This window comes from Salmo salar, chromosome ssa01, assembly GCF_905237065.1.
Source record: "Salmo salar chromosome ssa01, Ssal_v3.1, whole genome shotgun sequence".
NCBI classification, from domain to species: domain Eukaryota; kingdom Metazoa; phylum Chordata; class Actinopteri; order Salmoniformes; family Salmonidae; genus Salmo; species Salmo salar.
This window is the reverse complement of record NC_059442.1, coordinates 61,421,788-61,440,281: the sequence shown is the minus strand read 5'-3', so window position 1 is coordinate 61,440,281 and position 18,494 is coordinate 61,421,788. Positions and strand designations below refer to the sequence as shown.

The 18,494-nt window shown below is 40.1% G+C and overlaps 1 protein-coding gene across 1 annotated transcript in view; it reads right to left on the bottom strand.

The window, feature by feature from the left end:
• Positions 1-17,123: 17,123 nt before the first annotated feature.
• Positions 17,124-18,494, bottom strand: part of LOC106607061 (coiled-coil domain-containing protein 85A) — a 38,653-nt gene continuing 37,282 nt past the window's right edge. Inside the window, exon 4 of the mRNA XM_014203649.2 lies at positions 17,124-18,052. Within this exon, the coding sequence (XP_014059124.1) occupies positions 18,037-18,052 (16 nt within the window). The 3' untranslated portion in view covers positions 17,124-18,036. The remainder of the gene's footprint in view (positions 18,053-18,494) is intronic.

Sequence of the window (18,494 nt, the reverse complement as noted above, 5' to 3'; positions counted from 1 at the left end):
AGATCACCATGTGCAATGCCAAGCGTTGGCTGGAATGGTGTAAAGTTTGCCGCCATTGGAGTCATTGGAGCAGTGGAAACACATTCTCTGGAATGATGAATCACGCTTCACCATCTGGCAGTCCGACAGATGAATCTGGGTTTATTGGATGCCAGGAGAATGCATAGTGCCAACTGTAGAGTTTGGTGGAAGATAATAATGGTCTGGGGATGTTTTTCATGTTTCAGGCTAGGCTCCTTAGTTCCAGTGAAGGGAAATCTTAACACTACAGCAAACAATGACATTCTAGACGATTCTATGCTTCTAACTTTGTTGCAATAGTTTGGAGAAGGCCCTTTCCTGTTTCAACATGACAATGCCCCTGTGCACAAAGCAAGGTCCATACAGAAATGGTTTGTCGAGATCGATGTGGAAGAACTTGACTGGCCTGCACAGAGTCCTCAATTTATAAAATATATTATTTCCAAATAGTCCGAATTTGCAACTCATCATCCGTAGGAACTGTACTGTTACTGGGGGAACAAATACATAGAGGCAATGTAGTTGGCCGACGGCCCGGGGCTGGTCAAAAAAAAAGAGGAAGTCACATATTTGCCCAATCAATCAACCTCAAACTAACAGATATCAGGGTGTTTTATATAGAGACTAGGCCTACGGCACACACAGAACACAGGACACAGAGAGAACGGCTGTGGTTACACACAATGGACTTCTGATGGATCTCGTGATCAGTACTGCTCTTCTCTTGACCAGTACTGTAGCCCATGTTATGGGGAGCAGGGGGCTTGGAACATAAATGACATTAATTCATAAATACGGACTTTGTTGTAATTCTCGGTTTTTAACAAATTGTGTTCAAAATGTATGTTTTTGTTAGATACCTGTTTTGTCTATCCAGGTGTCAGTGGAGGTTCCCTTCTCTCTGTACTCTAGTGTGGGGGATGATGTCAGTCTGCCGTGTGCCAATGTGGTCCACCCTGACTGCTCCTCTACAGTTTGGCTCTACAGCAGAACTGCTATTGAGAAGGTATTTCAAAAGTGAGAAAATGAATTCAGTGAGAGACTGAGAGTGGTGTCTTACTGCTCTATACATGTTTGTAACATCAGCGCCGAGGATACTGGAGTCTACGTAGCCGACAATACCTTACAGAGGGCGAAGCACATCTTGGAGAGAATGCAATATGTCTGTTCTCAACATATCCGTGTCCACACCAGAGACAGATATAAAGCATCCTAGAAACGTAACCAATCATTTCTGGGGAAAAAATACCAATGTAAAAAATTGGTGGAAGTAGCATTTTGGAAATAAACTCTTAATTTGTCTACCTCACTTTTAAGGTCTCAGGTGGTACTATGGATCCTGTCGGGACAATCATCACCTCCCCAAAACAACCTATTGATGTTCAAAGTCCTCCAAAGCCCTCTCATTCAGGTAACAACAACATCAATTAGTTGCAAATCAGTCGCATAGGGCTCTGTGTGGCACTGCCCTGGATGGTAATTGTAATTGCAGTGTGCACAACTAGGAGGAACCGCCCAAAAGCAGAGGTGTCCTCTGGTATAGAGCTGTAAGTTTAGACTCTAAAGCGAACAAACCACTCCTCCTCACTCTGCCTCCTAGCTTAGTGCTAGACTTACTCTACAGTACCTTTAATGAATGTGTACGACTAAGAGATGATTTGCTGTTGCGTTTGTGCTGACATAATAAATAAAGGCTTTGAAATAAAACATGAAAATGTAGTGTATGTACAGTACATGGTATCTACTCAATGAGTGATGACAAATAATGTTTCACAAAGATTTTATATTTCTGTTGTGAAGCAAGCATTTCTCTTGTCATTTGCCTAAGATTAAGGGGATTGCTTATTCTTGAAACTGTAAAACATTCTCTACAACTTCTGTGTTTCTCTAAATCAGTCTCATTACCAGCTTCTAGTGTCTACAGTATAGTGTGTGTGTGTGTGTGTGCGCGTGTGCATGTGTGTGAGGTGTGTGCGCACGCGTGCATGTCTGTGAGTAGAAAGAGAGAGAGTTGGGAGGCAATGTGTGTATGGCACAGTAGGGACTGTAAAATGACACACACACAAACACTAACACACAATCTACACACATGTCATTCTTTAGTTGTATTGTTTGTATATCGTTGTATTTTACATTTGTGTTGCTGCTCTTGTCTGTCAGTTTATCAGTGTTTTGTTACTTGACCATGTTTTTGTGTGGACCCCCCAGGAAGAGTAGCTGCTGCTTCTGCAAAAGCTAATAGGGATCAGAATAAACCAATAAAACCAATAACTCTCAGCTACAGCAACAATATAGAACCAATTAAGAAACCACACTGTTTACTCGTTAGCTGCCTCAGATGTAGTTTCCCTCTCACCACAATCTCTTCTTCTGCTTACCTTCTATTATAGAAAATAATGATGGAACTCTTGGGACAATTTGTGGAGATGGTAATATGGCTTTCTGTAACTGTGTTCATGTTCTATCACATAAGCATGCTATAATTGGTTGTGTTTCTAATAGCAATGGCTTTAAAGTAATGCTTACTCCCTTCATTGTCGCTTAGAACTCCATAATATCCGTCTGCTAAAAACAATGCAATTGTGTTGTTACAGGAACAAAGAGAACTTGTTGGAACAAACAGCTGGGGAGAACACTGGCATGTGCAGAGGAAGCTCCTTTGTGAACCCTATGATTGACTAGTGTGCTGTAGAACAATAGTGTTGTCATTTAATACTGAGTGTTGATTTCTTGTTGGTTGGTGAATTCGTCCATTCATTATGTTCCTGTCTTGTGCACACAGTGTAAGAATATAATTACAGTGGTCACCACACCGCCATTCACACCGGGCTCATGTTATTGATTATAGTTAGAAATGAATGTCGTTTTTTATGCTTTTCAGCCCTCCCTGAAGTTGAAAATAGGGGTCATGTGTGTTCTGTGCAAGGTTCAAATGAAAGGAGTGTAATTGGCTAAGTAAACTCTTTCAAATAAGGTAAGTCCCATAGGTTAACCTGGGAACCCCCATATGGTTTGAAAATTGGTTCCACAAAATATTTTCAACACACCAAATAGTTGTTAAGTTTGAAACCCTGTGTGAGGATTTGGCAGTGCATGCAGGTGTGTGTGTGTGTGTGTGTGTGTGTGTGTGTGTGTGTGTGTGTGTGTGTGTGTGTGTGTGTGTGTGTGTGTGTGTGTGTGTGTGTGTGTGTGTGTGTGTGTGTGTGTGTGCAAGTGTAAGTGTGTCCTTCAGCCTCTCTGAGTCAGCAGACAGTGTGTCCCACCTGCTCTTCCACTGTCATGCTGATACTGGCATAGCTGAGTCATCCTGGAGTATGGCCATGTTGGTTATTCACAGCAAGTGGCAAATCACATCAACAGAAAATTAAGGATTCTGTGAATGAATGACCTGAGTCAATGAGGTTGATACATGTACCAGGTATTCCTGTCCGGCTGCACAGATGTATTATGATTTTAATAGGATGTTTTACATTGTCCTGTCAGAAGAAATCTGTCATGTAAATAATGTAACTAATGCTTCCAAACAGCAGAAACACAATCTTGAACGTACATAAATTATGCAACAGGTTGAGTTTGTGGTTTCAGCATTTCTTCATTGACATGTAAAGTTGATGGATTAAAATAGAGCCAAAATGGAGTAGCTGTTTCGTATGAGCAAATCAGTAACTGCCTTTGTCATGTAGAAATCCAAATTCACTATATTCATATGGGCTATTGTGATGAGCATTAGCGAGGTTGAGAACAACCATCATTTCACCTTATATTAAATTCTCATTCAGACAACCTCAGGATGAAATACATTTGCCATTGTGGAGGGAGGATGTGTAAAATGGGAAACTGTGACTCTGAGAATTCCGATCTGGAATTCCACTAAGTCTGTTTAAGTCTGAGTAAGACAAAGCCAATCCATCATCACGGGAATCTAATTTCCGCTCTTTGTCCGATGCAAATGAACAATGTTCTCTATCCCCGTTGTCTTGCCAATACTCCAGGAGAGGTGGGAAAAATGTCATACCATCCGTCTTCTGTTTAGTAAGTAGTGTGGGTGTTCAACACATGAGGGCTCACATATCATCTGCATAACTGAACAGACACAACATTTGCTCTCTGTTATCACAAATGCTTAGTTTATCTGCTAAAGATGCAATATAATGTTCATTTCAGAAATAGCTCATCTTAGAAGAGAAGAGAAATCTGCACACTTCTATTGCTAGTAACACCGTTGTTCATTGAAGAAATAGCCAATCTGAAATACATTTTGTCATCTGTAAATGACAATTTAGTGTGCATTTTTGAATACCTCAGAACACATGATCTGTGTCCTGCTCCGCCTTGTCGACACATCACAGACCAATATGAAAGAGCTGAGCAAACGCGTGTCTTTCTGCTAAAAATATACTGATATCATCATTTCCCAAGAATTTTCAAGAGGGTGGTGCACCCCTAATTGTTTAAAAGAATTAAAATAGAAGTTGAATGAATTATGCAGCCGTGCTACAGACAGGAGATTTGAGGGTGGGAGATAGAGATATGTGAAATACTAACAGATCAAATATTGTATAGCTTTCATCTCGGCATGTGAGCATATTCACTGGGAAACTAAAGGTAATAGCGACACACTGGAGATCCAGAGAGAAAAACACAAACTCCTCCATATACTGTACAAGCAAATATAGTACTAATAGGGTATGACAACTCCTTGGTCTTCTGTCTTTTCATTCGTCCTGTTTTCATAGGTTTGTAGTGTACAATGCAACTTATTCCGAGGACACTGTCCTATAGGGTCAAATAATGATGGATTAATAATAACAAAACCTAAATTATGAAGTTGCACATACAGTTGGTAAAAAAAGCAAATGTCTTGTTTTTCAGCCAAACAAGCAAAATATTCCAAACTTGTTGTTTAGACTGTTAACACACACCCCTGCAACTAGGGGTCGTGTTTTACAAGGCTGCTCAGAGCCTGAAAATCACTTTAAAAGTACTTCTTAGACAAATTATGTTACCTTAAAGTTAAAAGTAGGAGGTTGTTATGGAAATATTACCATGATGATTCAGCCAACCAACCCCAAAGCTGCAGTTGGAATTGCAGTAGAAGCCATCTGCAATGTTTCATGAACATAATGAATGAACGAGGGTTCTTGCGTACAAAGATTATTTGATTCTTTCTGGATTCTTTCTTTCATATGTTTGCTTTACTTTATACTGTAATATGAAACAATTTAATTATAATTCAAAAAAAAAAATATATATATATTATTATTTGATAACTGTTTTTTTGTTGATTAGCCTAGAGGTTTCTAAAAGCAGTTACTATCTTTTTGGAAGTCAATTCTAGTTGTGTTGTACTAACACTCAACCAACATTATCCTAAAAAAGGTAGAGGGAAACTCAATAATAACTAAATCATTCCAAAAAACTCTAAACCACATTTTTCCTCATTGTTTCTCTGTACTCTCTCTCATTCTATCTCAGACCAGTAGGCTGCGTGGGTAAAATCACTGAGGAAGCCAAGCCAGTAAAAAAGCAATTTTACAACCTATGTTGTAATAATTGAGTTGTTTGCTCTATAACCAATTAGTTCATGAGTCACCGTGATATACAATAAGTTTGAGTTTATTTACTCTTGCTCACAGATAAAACTGAAGAAATTCTGAATTTACATTACTAATAGTTGCAAAACAATCATTTAAAATACATAACACATAATACGTGACATAAATAGAATTTTGAACAATTGAAAAACATTGGACATTTTAATGATGGAAATGTAAATATTAAAATGTGATTTAAAAAAATATAGTTATTATACAGATAGCAGTGGATAGAGTGGCATTTCGCAGTTGGTTCGAACGGGCAGTTAAACAGGACAGTTTGTGTCTGTTTCTCAGGAGCATGGTGGTGCGGTTACCTATTTTTTGAGGGAGCAGGTCATTCAGTGGATGGTCAAGAATGTGCATGTCTTTCAGGCCATTAAAACAAAAAGAAAACAAAAAGACAAGTCACACAGTGGCTGAACAGTGGCTGAATAAATTCGACTACACATACACTACAGTTCAAAAGTTTGCGGTCACTTAAATGTCCTTGTTTTTGAAAGAAAAGCAAATTTTTTGTCCATTAAAATAACATCACATTGATCATAAATACAGTGTAGACATTGTTAATGTTGTAAATGACTATTGTAGCTGGAAACGGCTGATTTGTGATGGAATATCTACAGTTGAAGTCGGAGGTTTACATTCACCTTAACCAAATACATTTAAACTCAGTTTTTCACAATTCCTGACATTTAATCCTAAAAAAAATTCCCTGTTTCAGGTCAGTTAGGATCACCACTTTATTTTAAGAATGTGAAATGTCAGAATAATAGTAGAGAGAATGATTTATTTCAGCTTTAATTTCTTTCATCACATTCCCAGTGGGTCAGAAGTTTAAATACACTCAATTAGTATTTGGTAGCATTGCCTTTAAATTGTTTAACTTCGGTCAAACGTTTCGGGTAGCCTTCCACTAGCTTCCCACAATAAATTGGATGAATATTGGCCCATTCCTCCTGACAGAGCTGGTGTAACTGAGTCAGGTTTGTAGGCCTCCTTGCTCGCACATGTTTTTTTCAGTTCCGCCCACAAATGTTCTACAGGATTGAGGTTAGTGCTTTGTGGTGGCCACTCCAATACCTTGAATTTGTTGTACTTAAGCCATTTTGACACAACTTTGGAAGTATGCTTGGGGTCATTGTCCATTTGGAAGACCCATTTGCGACCAAGCTTTAACTTCCTGACTGATGTCTTGAGATGTTGTTTCAATATATCCACATCATTTTCCTACCTCATGATGCCATCTATTTTGTGAAGTGCACCAGGCCCTCCTGCAGCAAAGCCCCTCCACCATATGATTCTGCCACCCCCATGCTTCACGGTTGGGATGGTGTTCTTCAGCTTGCAAGGCTCCCCCTTTTTCCTCCAAACATAACGATGGTCATTATGGCCAAACAGTTCTATTTTTGTTTCATCAGACCAGAGGACATTTCTCCAAAAAGTACAATCTTTGTCCCCATGTGCAGTTGCAAACCGTAGTCTGGCTTTTTTATGGCGGTTTTGGAGCAGTGGCTTCTTCCTTGCTGAGCGGCCTTTCAGGTTATGTTGATATAGGACTCATTTTACTGTGAATATAGATACTTTTGTACCTGTTTCCTCCATCTTCACAAGGTCCTTTGCTGTTGTTCTGGGATTGATTTGCACTTTTCGCACCAAAGTACGTTCATCTCTAGGAGACAGAACACGTCTCCTTCCTGAGCGGTATGATGTCTGCGTGGTCCCATGGTGTTTGTACTTGCGTACTATTGTTTGTATACATGAACGTGGTACCTTCAGGCGTTTGGAAATTGCTCCCAAGGATGAACCAGACTTGTGGAGGTCTACCATTTTTTCTGATGTCTAAAGCTTCTTTCTTTTCTGAGAAACTTCTAAAGCCATGACATAATTTTTGTGAATTTTCCAAGCTGTTTAAAGGCAGAGTCAGTGTATGTAAACTTCTGACCCACTGGAATTGTAATACATTGAATTATAAGTGAAATAATCTGTCTGTAAACAGTTGATGGAAAAATTACTTGTGTCATGCACAAAGAAGATGTCCTAACCAACTTGCCAAAACTGTAGTTTGTTAACAAGAAATGTGTGGAGTGGTTGAAAAATGAATGTTAATGACTCCAACATAAGTGTATGTAAACTTCTGCCCATTATCAGCAATCATCTCTCCTGTGTTCCAATGGCACGTTGTGTTAGCTAATCCAAGTTTATAATTTTACAAGGCTAATTGATCATTAGAAAATCATTTTGCAATTATGTTAGCATAGCTGAAAACTGCTGTTCTGATTAAAGAAGCAATAAAACTGGCCTTTTTTAGACTAGTTGAGTATCTGGAGCATCAGCATTTGTGGGTTTGATTACAGGCTCAAAATGGCCAGAAACAAAGACCTTTCTTCAAAAACTCGTCAGTCTATTCTTGTTCTGAGAAATGATGGCTATTCCATGCCAGAAAGAAACTGAAGATCTCGTACAACGCTGTGTATTACTCCCTTCACAGAACAGTGCAAACTGGCTCTAACCAGAATAGAAAGAGGAGTGGGAGGACCCGGTGCACGCCTGAGCAAGAGGACAAGTACATTGGAGTGTCTAGTTTGAGAAACAGACACCTCACAAGTCCTCAACTGGCAGCTTCATTAAATAGTACACGCAAAACACCAGTCTCAACGTCAACAGTGAAGAGGCGACTCCGGGATGTTCCTCTGTCCAGTGTCTGTGTTCTTTTGCCCTTCTTAATCTTTTCTTTTTGTTGACCAGTCTGAGATATGTATTTTTCTTTGTAACTCTGCCAAGAAGGTCAGCATCCCGGAGTTGTCTCTTCACTGTTGACGTTGAGACTGGTGTTTTGCGGGTATTATTTAGCAAGCTAGCTATTGTGGGACATCAACACAAGCAGACCAGAAACAGACATGTTTTTCTGAAAATGACACTTTGCTTTTTGCTTGCTCTTTTGGTCCAGACAGCATCAGATACATGGGCTACACATACTGAGACAGAGGGGTGCTGTTTCCCTCACTCTCTAGTGATTTCTCTAGTGAGATTCAGCCACTTGCGAATTGACGGAAAAGTATGAAAACACATAGATAATTATTTTATAATTGCAATTCTTTGATTGGAAACATTTAGGGAATTCACGCCACTGTCTCAGACTAGAGCAGAGGAACATTTATGAGACTCTGATCTGATATATCTTCCTAGAAGCCACACATACACACACAGACCTGGGAGACAAACTGGAAAATTGAAAGACAGTGGCGGCACTGTTGGCGCTGAGGGATGAGAAAGCAATAAAGCTGCACACACACACACACACACACACACACACACACACACACACACACACACACACACACACACACACACACACACACACACACACACACATACCACCCCCACCACATCAGCTGAGGTGCACCCCTGATCTAATCAAAAAGTGACAACTGGGGGAGAGAGGGAGAGATAGCACAGAGCCAGGAAAGGGGAGAGGAGATACACTTGTAATCAGTGAGCAGACAGTGGGTATTAAGTGGCGTTTTAAATGTGTTTAATCCAGATGATAATTGCTGGTGATTGACGAGCCTGGGGGTGTGTGTGTGCATGTGATTGGGTAATCTTAATTGCATGCATGATCCAATGTTACAGTAATTTTTTATCCTTGGTCATTCTTACAGTTTCCAAACTGCATGACAAGGAGAGGAAGTGAGAGGAAAAGAGAGACGTAGAAAAAACATTTCCCTTCATATTATGGTCAGTTAGGTGCTTGTACAGTTCCATACATATGTATGATGTCAATTTGATCACCCTGTTGCAGGAGAACTTTCCTGCAATGCAGGAAATGTAAAACTTGTAGTGTATTTTAGGTTTAAATAGGCTTCTGAAGTTTGTTTCCACTTTAAAATTTCAGGCTTGATTTCCCCTTACAAACAATGTATCAACCCCTACAAAGATGTCAATTAATTATAACACACATTATAATTAACATGTCCTGTTGCTATGGGATTATTTTCCTGCTGTAGCAACCTGACTCAAATTAAGATCCTGCATCTGTAGCCCCTAAGATGTTCTCTCTCTATAATTGCTGTCCCCAGTTATAATGATGAGTATATTGTAGCTGGGCTGCGCTGGGTTTTAATGAGCTGTCTATTGTAGCCTTGTACTGGTATAATGAAGACTAGCATTAGCTAATGCTTATCTTTCAATTAGCAGGTAATGGAGAATTGTGTGTGTGTGTGTGTGTGTGTGTGTGTGTGTGTGTGTGTGTGTGTGTGTGTGTGTGTGTGTGTGTGTGTGTGTGTGTGTGTGTGTGTGTGTGTGTGTGTGTGTGTGTGTGTGTGTGTGTGTGTGTGTGGCTACTGATGTATTTCTGAAGGTGTCAACCTGTCTCTGTTCTCCAGATCTTTTCAATGAGCTTTCATGTCTTTACAGGAGTCAGTGGCAGGTTTGAAGGATCAGTGCCTTATTCATGACTAAATGCTTCAAGTGACACGCATAGACAGATAATTCAAGTTCGAGACATAATGCAGAGATTATTTGACTTCAAAACATTAAGGAATGAAGTACAATCGAATCCTGATAAGTGCACATTAGATACATTCAAACTCGATTTAACTGCAGTTCACCAAGAAAAACATACTTTCTTATTTGCTCCAGCTTTCTGAATGCTCTGGTTTAGTGCACACTGAGTGGACTTTAGCAGGGTCTTGCTGTGTACAGTTTATAATGAGAGACACAGACAGCAGGTGAGAGAAATTTGGCTTGTCATCTAAAACACTTTCAAACTTGTACAGATGCGCAATCGAGAGCATCCTGTCAGGGATGTATCACCGCCTGGTACGGCAATTGCACCGCCCTCAACCGCGAGGCTCTCCAGAGGGTAGTGCGGTCTACACAACGCATCACCGGGGGAAACTACCTTCCCTCCAGGATACCTAAATATCATCAAGGACAACAACCACCCGAGCCACTGCCTGTTCACCCCGCTAACATCCAGAAGGCGAGGACAGTACAGGTGCATCAAAGCTGGGACTGAGAGACGGAAAAACAGCATCTATCTCAAGGCCATCAGACTGTTAAACAGCCATCACTAACATAGAGAGGCTGCTGCCAACATACAGACTCAAATCTCTGGCCACTTAAATAAACTGACTTAATAAAGGCATCACTAGTCACTTTCAATAACGCCACCTTAATCATGTTTACATATCCTACATTACTCATCTATATACTGTATTCTACACCATCTACTGCATCTTGCCTATGCCGCACGCCATCGCTCATCCATATATTTATATGTACATATTCTTATTCATCCCTTTACATTTGTGTGTATTTGTGTGTATAATGTAGTTGTTGTGAATTTGATAGATTACTTGTTGGATTTTACTGCATAGTTGGAACTAGAATCACAAGCATTTCGCTACACTCGCATTAACATCTGCTAAACATGTGTATGTGACCAATACAATTTGATTTGATTTGATTTTGATTTGAGATGCCCAGTAGACCGCTCCTGATTCTCCCTGATCATGATTTGCTGACCCTGTTAGGAAACATGATGGATGCTAACACATTGAACTATCATGTCCTGTCCTCTTAGCCCCTCCTATCTTTACTAGATAGACCAACCCCATTTCCTTCACCATGTAATTGGCATTGGCATTCTACTGTATACTACCCCATAGATCTGTGCTTACAGGAAACCTCTATCCATGTATGTGTGAGTATTACAGGGGATTCAGACCTCAGCGATCAAGTCATTGAGCTCTTCCGTGATGGGTATAGCCTGCAAACAGCATGCATGACCACAGTTTTGTTGTTAGTCAATGATAAAGCTATCTAACACGAGCAGCCCTCTCCTGATTGGCTGTCGTGCGGTTGCGTCGCTGAAACTTGCATAATATTGGGATTTATATGCTATGAAATTGACACAACATTTTCCAGGAAGTAGCCTTATAGTTGTAGAACTTATGGAGGCTCTTTGAATGGTCTTCAGTGGGCAAGAACGTTGTGTAATGGTCTCCATAAAAGGCATCTGGCACAAGTAAATTAATCCACAAACATTTTCCAAATTCCTAAAAAAATGTAAAGCGAAGAAGTCTTGATTGCGTGTGTCCTCACACCCTAGAGTTAATACTTGGAGGAAGCAAGCAGCTGTGAATAATTTTTAACAAGATTATACCAACTTTGCACAACTTTTAGGGCAACATACTGTGTATGCATTGTTTCTGTCAAAATTGCTCAAGCTTAGTAAATTCAGTTGGGAATCATTGATGGACAGCAATATTCAAACCTTGTCTCTGATTTTCAAACAAATTTAAGTCAGGACTGAGAGTGGACAACTCATGAACACTCAACACCTATTGGAAAGCCATTCTGGTGTGTCTTTGGCAAACGTTTCTTTTGTAATTGTGTTGCTGAAAAATAAAACTATCCTAGGGTTTTCCTCTAACTTTTTCCCTAGGCTTTGATACCTTCGCATTTATTTTCATCCTGACAATTTCCCCCATCCCTGCCGATGACAAGCAAACCCATAACATGATGCTGCTGTGTTGTGTTGTATTGGATTTGACCCAACCCTGTTGGGTACATACTTGTGAACATTAGAAAAAGTTTGTTTTAATTTAAGTTTAAGCATCAGCCAATCAAAGGCTACATGTTAGCTGTTCCCATTACATAACCTGGCCCATTTAGACCAATGCTATCCTCACGAGGTGGCCATGATTATATGCGGTTCAAATTACATAACAGCCAATTAAAATCATTGACATAGCTGAACGTGCTAGAACACTTTTCCATGAGACCGTCCTTAACAGCAGTCAAACGGCACCATCTGCTAATAAAAGCTACTAAAGCACACTCCAATTTTCAATTGGACGATTAGCTGACAGTGTTGAGAGCCTGGCTCCTGGTGATTTTCACTGTTTGCAGCAAGTTTGAATCCCAGCTGATACAGTTGAAGTCGGAAGTTTACATACACTTAGGTCGTTTTTCAACCACTCCACACATTTTTTGTTAACAAACTATAGTTTTGGTAAGTCGGTTAGGACATCTACTTTGTGCATGACACCAGTAATTTTTCCAACAATTGTTTACAGACAGATTAGTTCACTTATAATTCACTGTATCACAATTCCAGTGGGTCAGAAGTTTACATACACTAAGTTGACAGGTGCTTTTAAACAGCTTGGAAAATTCCAGAAAATGATGTCATGGCTTTAGAAGCTTTTGATAGGCTAATTTACATCATTTGAGTCAATTAGAGGTGTACCTGTGGATGTATTTCAAGGCCTACCTTCAAACTCCCAGAACAACAGCAAAGGAACTTGTGAAGATGATGGAGGAAACAGGTACAAAGGTATCTATATCCACAGTAAAATGAGTCCCATATCGACATAACCTTAAAGGCCGCTTAGCAAGGAAGAAGCCACTGCTCCAAAACCGCCATAAAAAAGCCAGACTACGGTTTGCAACTGCACACGGGGACAAACATTGTACTTTTTGGAGAAATGTCCTCTGGTCTGATGAAACAACAATAGAAATGTTTGGCCATAATGACCATTGTTATGTTTGGAGGAAAAAGGGGGAGGCTTGCAAGCTGAAGAACACCATCCCAACCGTGAAGCACCGGGATGGCAGCATCATGTTGTGGGGGTGCTTTGCTGCAGGAAGGAGTGGTGCACTTCACAAAATAGTTGGCATCATGAGGAAGGAAAATTATGTGGATATATTGAAGCAACATCTCAAGACATCAGTCAGGAAGTTAAAGCTTGGTCGCAAATGGGTCTTCCAAATGGACAATGACCCCAAGTATACTTCCAAAATTCTGGCAAAATGGCTTAAGTACAACAAAGTCAAGGTGTTGGAGTGGCCATCGTAAAGCCCTGACCTCAATCCTATAGAAAATTTGCAGGCAGAACTGAAAAAACGTGTGCGAGCAAGGAGGCCTACAAACCTGACTCAGTTACACCAGCTCTGTCAGGAGGAATGGGCCAACATTCACCCAATTTAATGTGGGAAGCTTGTGGAAGGCTGCCCAAAACGTTTGACCCAAGTTAAACAATTTAAAGGCAATACTACCTAATACTAATTGAGTGTATGTAAACTTCTGACCCACTGGGAATGTGATGAAAGAAATTAAAGCTGAAATAAATAATTCTCTCTATTATTATTCTGACATTTCATGTTATTAAAATAAAGTGGGGATCCTAACTGACCTGAGACAGGGAATCTTTCCTGGGATTAAACGTCAGGAATTGTGAAAAACTGAGTTTAAATGTATTTGGCTAAGGTGAATGTAAACTTCCGACTTCAACTGTAGTTTTTTTCCTTTGAAATGTAGAATTACATTTATTGTGTTAGCGTGTTGTAACTGAAGATTATGAATTCATTTAATAAGGAGCTTCTTGTTAGAGTCTGACACAGGCTACTGGCACTACTACATAAATAATCATTACTACTATAGGCTATATTACATAGACGTTTGGCCTACACTTACATCGACAACGCTTTAAATGCATTATTATAATCATCTACTTCATCACATATGTTTGGACCAGAAGTGAACAGTGTTTTCCTTATCAAAAATGTTCATCAAAAATCCAATCAAGTTGTAGAAACATGTCAAGCATGATCAATGTAAACAGGATGCACCTGAGCTCAATTTTGAGTCTCAAAGCAAAGGGTCTGAATACTTATAAATAAGGTATTTCAGTTTATTTTGAATACATTTGCAAATATTTGTAAAATCCTGTTTTTTCGTTTTGTCATTATGGGATATTGTGTGTAGATTGATGAGGGGGAAAAAATTATCAATTTTAGAATAAGGCGGTTTGGAAAAACTGAAGGGGTCTGAATCCTTTCCGAATGCACTATACTTCATGACAGCGTTTCCACAAATGTTATGATATATTTGTCAAGCCCATTCAAAAGATTAGGGGACTGACCCTGGAAGTATGACGTAATGTCGTGTCACTTTCATAGCGTGTTTTCGATTCTGGTCACTAGCCCTCTCATCACTGACCATTGCCATGTGCACTGCCATTGCTGTGTGTCTCTTCGTGTGATCCTTACATTATAAATGACTGGTCGCTCGTAGCTAGGTTGCTGAGTTAGACAGGCACACTCACTGAAACACAGTATAAAACTGTGGAAACCCAGATAATCATAATAGCATCTGAACGTTTAGGTTTGTTGCCATGGTGATGAGGTCATGTCTTCCATGGTTGTACACAACAGGGCAGTGTTATGTAAGTGGTGGGGATGGGGGTTGAATACAACATAGGCAACATGGTACAAGGCAAAGCAGTGGAAAGGGAAACGTGTGTGTTCGTCTGTGTGTGTGTTCGTGTGACCTAACAGTGGAGATGATTTAGGATTATAATTGATGTAGGGTGCTAAATGTGTTCAAGATATATGCCCATATTTTGTCTGTCAATCTGCCTCATTGTCGACTCCCCACAGTTGTCCATTCAGTGCGCACACAGCACTTTTCACGACTTCATACAGCTATCAAACATATTTAACTGGTTTCAAATGTATAAGAAAATATTTAGATGGTGGTGGTAACATCAAACTTAACCCAGAATCCATTAGATCAAATTGGTTATCCTCGCGTTGTGATAGCTACTGTAAGTGGTCAAATCCAATACATATGCACTGGGGTCTTGCATTATATTTGTGCAAGCAGCCCCTCTAAGACATAGGCCAGCGGCGCGTTCAGTATGACTGAACGGTGTGAAATGCTTAATTAGACAGAAACAAAACGGTCCTGTAGGCCTAGTGAATGACCAGTTGAAAGACGTTCTGATTATGGTGGCCCAGAGGGCGATTGTGTATGGTGTGCTGCACTTTGCTAAATTTGCTATTTCAAATGGTCACACCCATATTGATCAGGCCACAAATTGCCACATCCACCAAACGGGTGCAAACGTACACTCTTAGAAAAAAAAGGTGCTATCTAGAACCTAAAAGTGTTCTGTGGCTGTCCCAAAAGGAGAAACCCTTTGAAGAACCCTTTTTAGTTCCAGGTAGAACCCTTTTGGTTCTACCTGGAACCAAAAAGGGTTCTCATATGGGGACAGCAGAAGAACCCTTTTGGAACCCTTTTTTCTAAGAGTGTACCTCAAATACTGTTGAAGAACATCGTGCACCATTTTGGGGAAATGTATCCTTCAGTACAAACCATCACGCAACGTACCAAACTTTGAACGCACCCCAAGTAGACTTCCAGTGTGCCACATAGCTGATGGATAAATAAATAAATAATAAATAAAACAGAGCTAAAGGAAAAGAAGCTTGAGTCAATCCCTAGTGAGAACCGCTGATTTATACACAGACAGAGAGTAACAGTTAAGGGGAACAATCCACTCGAAATCCAGGACTTTTCAATGTAATTCCCAAATCTATAGGCTCTGAGAATAGTGTGACTGTTATGCTGGATCAAATGTAGAATGTGTAGAACACAGGTAGTTCTCCTATAACGGGAAATCCCCAGGCATCTTCACACATGCACACACGCACACACACACTGATGCACAAAAACACACACACACACACACACACACACACACACACACACACACACACACACATGCAAACCAGGTATTAAAGTGCTAGCGAAGGCATGTTGCAAAGTAGACAATCGCAGTCTTTAGGAATTGTCTTATTTTCTTTGAACAATAGTGCAGTTAAGAAATCTATGCCATCCTCTTCAGCCTCCCAGCCTGTTGATGTCTATGTAAGTACAGAAGGATAGACAGATAGACGGTGTGTACAGTAGTCAGGTAGGCTGACACAGAGACACAGCATGCAGGCAGTAGTGAAGGCAATCCCATTAGGGCCCACTACTGGTGCATTGCAGTAGGACCATTGCAGTAGGCAGGCAGTTCGGCCCTGCTGACAGAGATAGTGGCAATAAGCACACCACACCACTCCCCTCGCCTACGCCACCCACAGGTTTGCGTTTTTGCGAGTACAAATAATTGTGTGTGATGAAATAAATAAAAAATCCTTTGTGTGATGTCCTTTGTGTGTGTATTTGTGTGTGTGTTGGGTTGGAGAGTGTAGAGGTGTATGTGTGTTTATAACTGTGAGTGAGTGGGGTGGGTGGTTTTTATTCGAATGTATTTGATCCGATGCCATCTGAGTAAATAAATAATGTGAGACCATTACCCATTGCAGCAGGCTGTATCATATAGTGTGTTTTGAAAACACACACAAAAAACAAGTTGACCATAGAGAGATATTGATCAGATAAGCCTCTGAAAATCATATCATCCTCAGTCAAGCGGAGAGGTGAGATTGATAAGCTCCTATCTGCTCTGTGTAGCTGTGTTGGTCCTAGATCGATGGGTTAAGTGCATAAGTGCTGAATACCTCTGTTGTGGTTCCTTCTGCTGAGGTGAAATCGTCGCTCGCTTTATCCTTAACATGAATCCATGCACTCCTACACACAAACACAAACATAGTGCCAGTGTATGGTGTGTGTGTGGGACCAAACAGAAGACTCTCTAGATTAGGTATTTTACATAGACACTTTATTATCTTATGCATACATCTCCTGATATGATATTTATAGATATAATAATACCAGTACATCAAAAATAATAACTGTCATTGTTTATTTAGATATATATATATAGAAAACTAAGAAGATGTACACTACTCTTGACTTATCTTATTTCTATCTTAGTTCTATCACCACAAATGCATCAAGTCACAGGGAGGCAAGGTTATACAGCAGTCCATTAGTAATAATGAAATGTGTGTGTGTGTGTGTGTGTGTGTGTGTGTGGCCCTGCACATATCACATTAATTGAGGATAGGATTTTGATATGTTTTCTCCACAGCCATTGTCATATGAGCAGGTATTTCAACGTTTGGGAATTTGTAAATGTATAATATGGGGCCAATATGATGCAATCTTCTCAGTTCAACTTTGACACAAGGTTTATGTACTGTAACACTGGTTGGAACTTCACACAAAGTTGAAAGGGGAACAGAGTATTGCACTGTATTATGGGGAGCATGTGTTGGTCTGTAAAGGGCCCATGGCCGACAAGTATTGTTCCTTTCTCTTTCATAAGGTTTCTTTCTCAAAGGAGGTAGGACTATTCTGTTGGCAACAGAAAGATTATCATATCTCACTGACAGCAATATTCATTTGGCAATCATGGAGTGTTTGGCTTTGCCTCTAAAACCATCATGTTTCCTATTTTTGAAGTCAAGAAAGATCATGGCTGAAGTCGGACAGTCACCCTCATCAAGACATTGTCTTTCATTCTTTTTTGTATCTTTCTGTCCGTCTTTCTTTCTCTCTCTTTATTTATCTTGATCTTTCTCTACTGCACCTGTCTTTATACTGTTTTTCTCTCTCCCCCTTCCCTTTAGAGACTCTGGTCACAGCAGCATGTATGACTGAGGCTTGTGGTGGTCAGGAGGCATCAAAGCTGAAAGACAAGAATGGAAAATTGGCACACACACATGCATACACAGTAATGGTAATACCCGTGTCCATGCGTGTGTTCGTGTGTTTGTGAGTGTCACGTCCTGACCAGTAAAAGAGGTTATTTGTTATTGTAGTTTGGTCAGGACGTGGCAGGGGTGTGTTTGTTTTGTGTTGTCGGGGTTTTTGGGTTGTGTTCTATGTTTTGTATTTCTATGTTCTATGTTCTAGTTTTTCTATTTCTATGTCTAGTTCATTGTTTTGACCTTCAATTGGAGGCAGCTGTTCCTCGTTGTCTCTAATTGAAGGTCCTATTTAGTAGTGGTGTTTTTTCTATGGGATTTGTGGGTAGTTGTTCCTTGTTTAGCTGTGTGCCTGACAGGACTGTTTTTCGTCGTTCTTTTTGTTCGTGTGTTTTTTTTGTTTTGTTTCTTCAATAAAAGAAG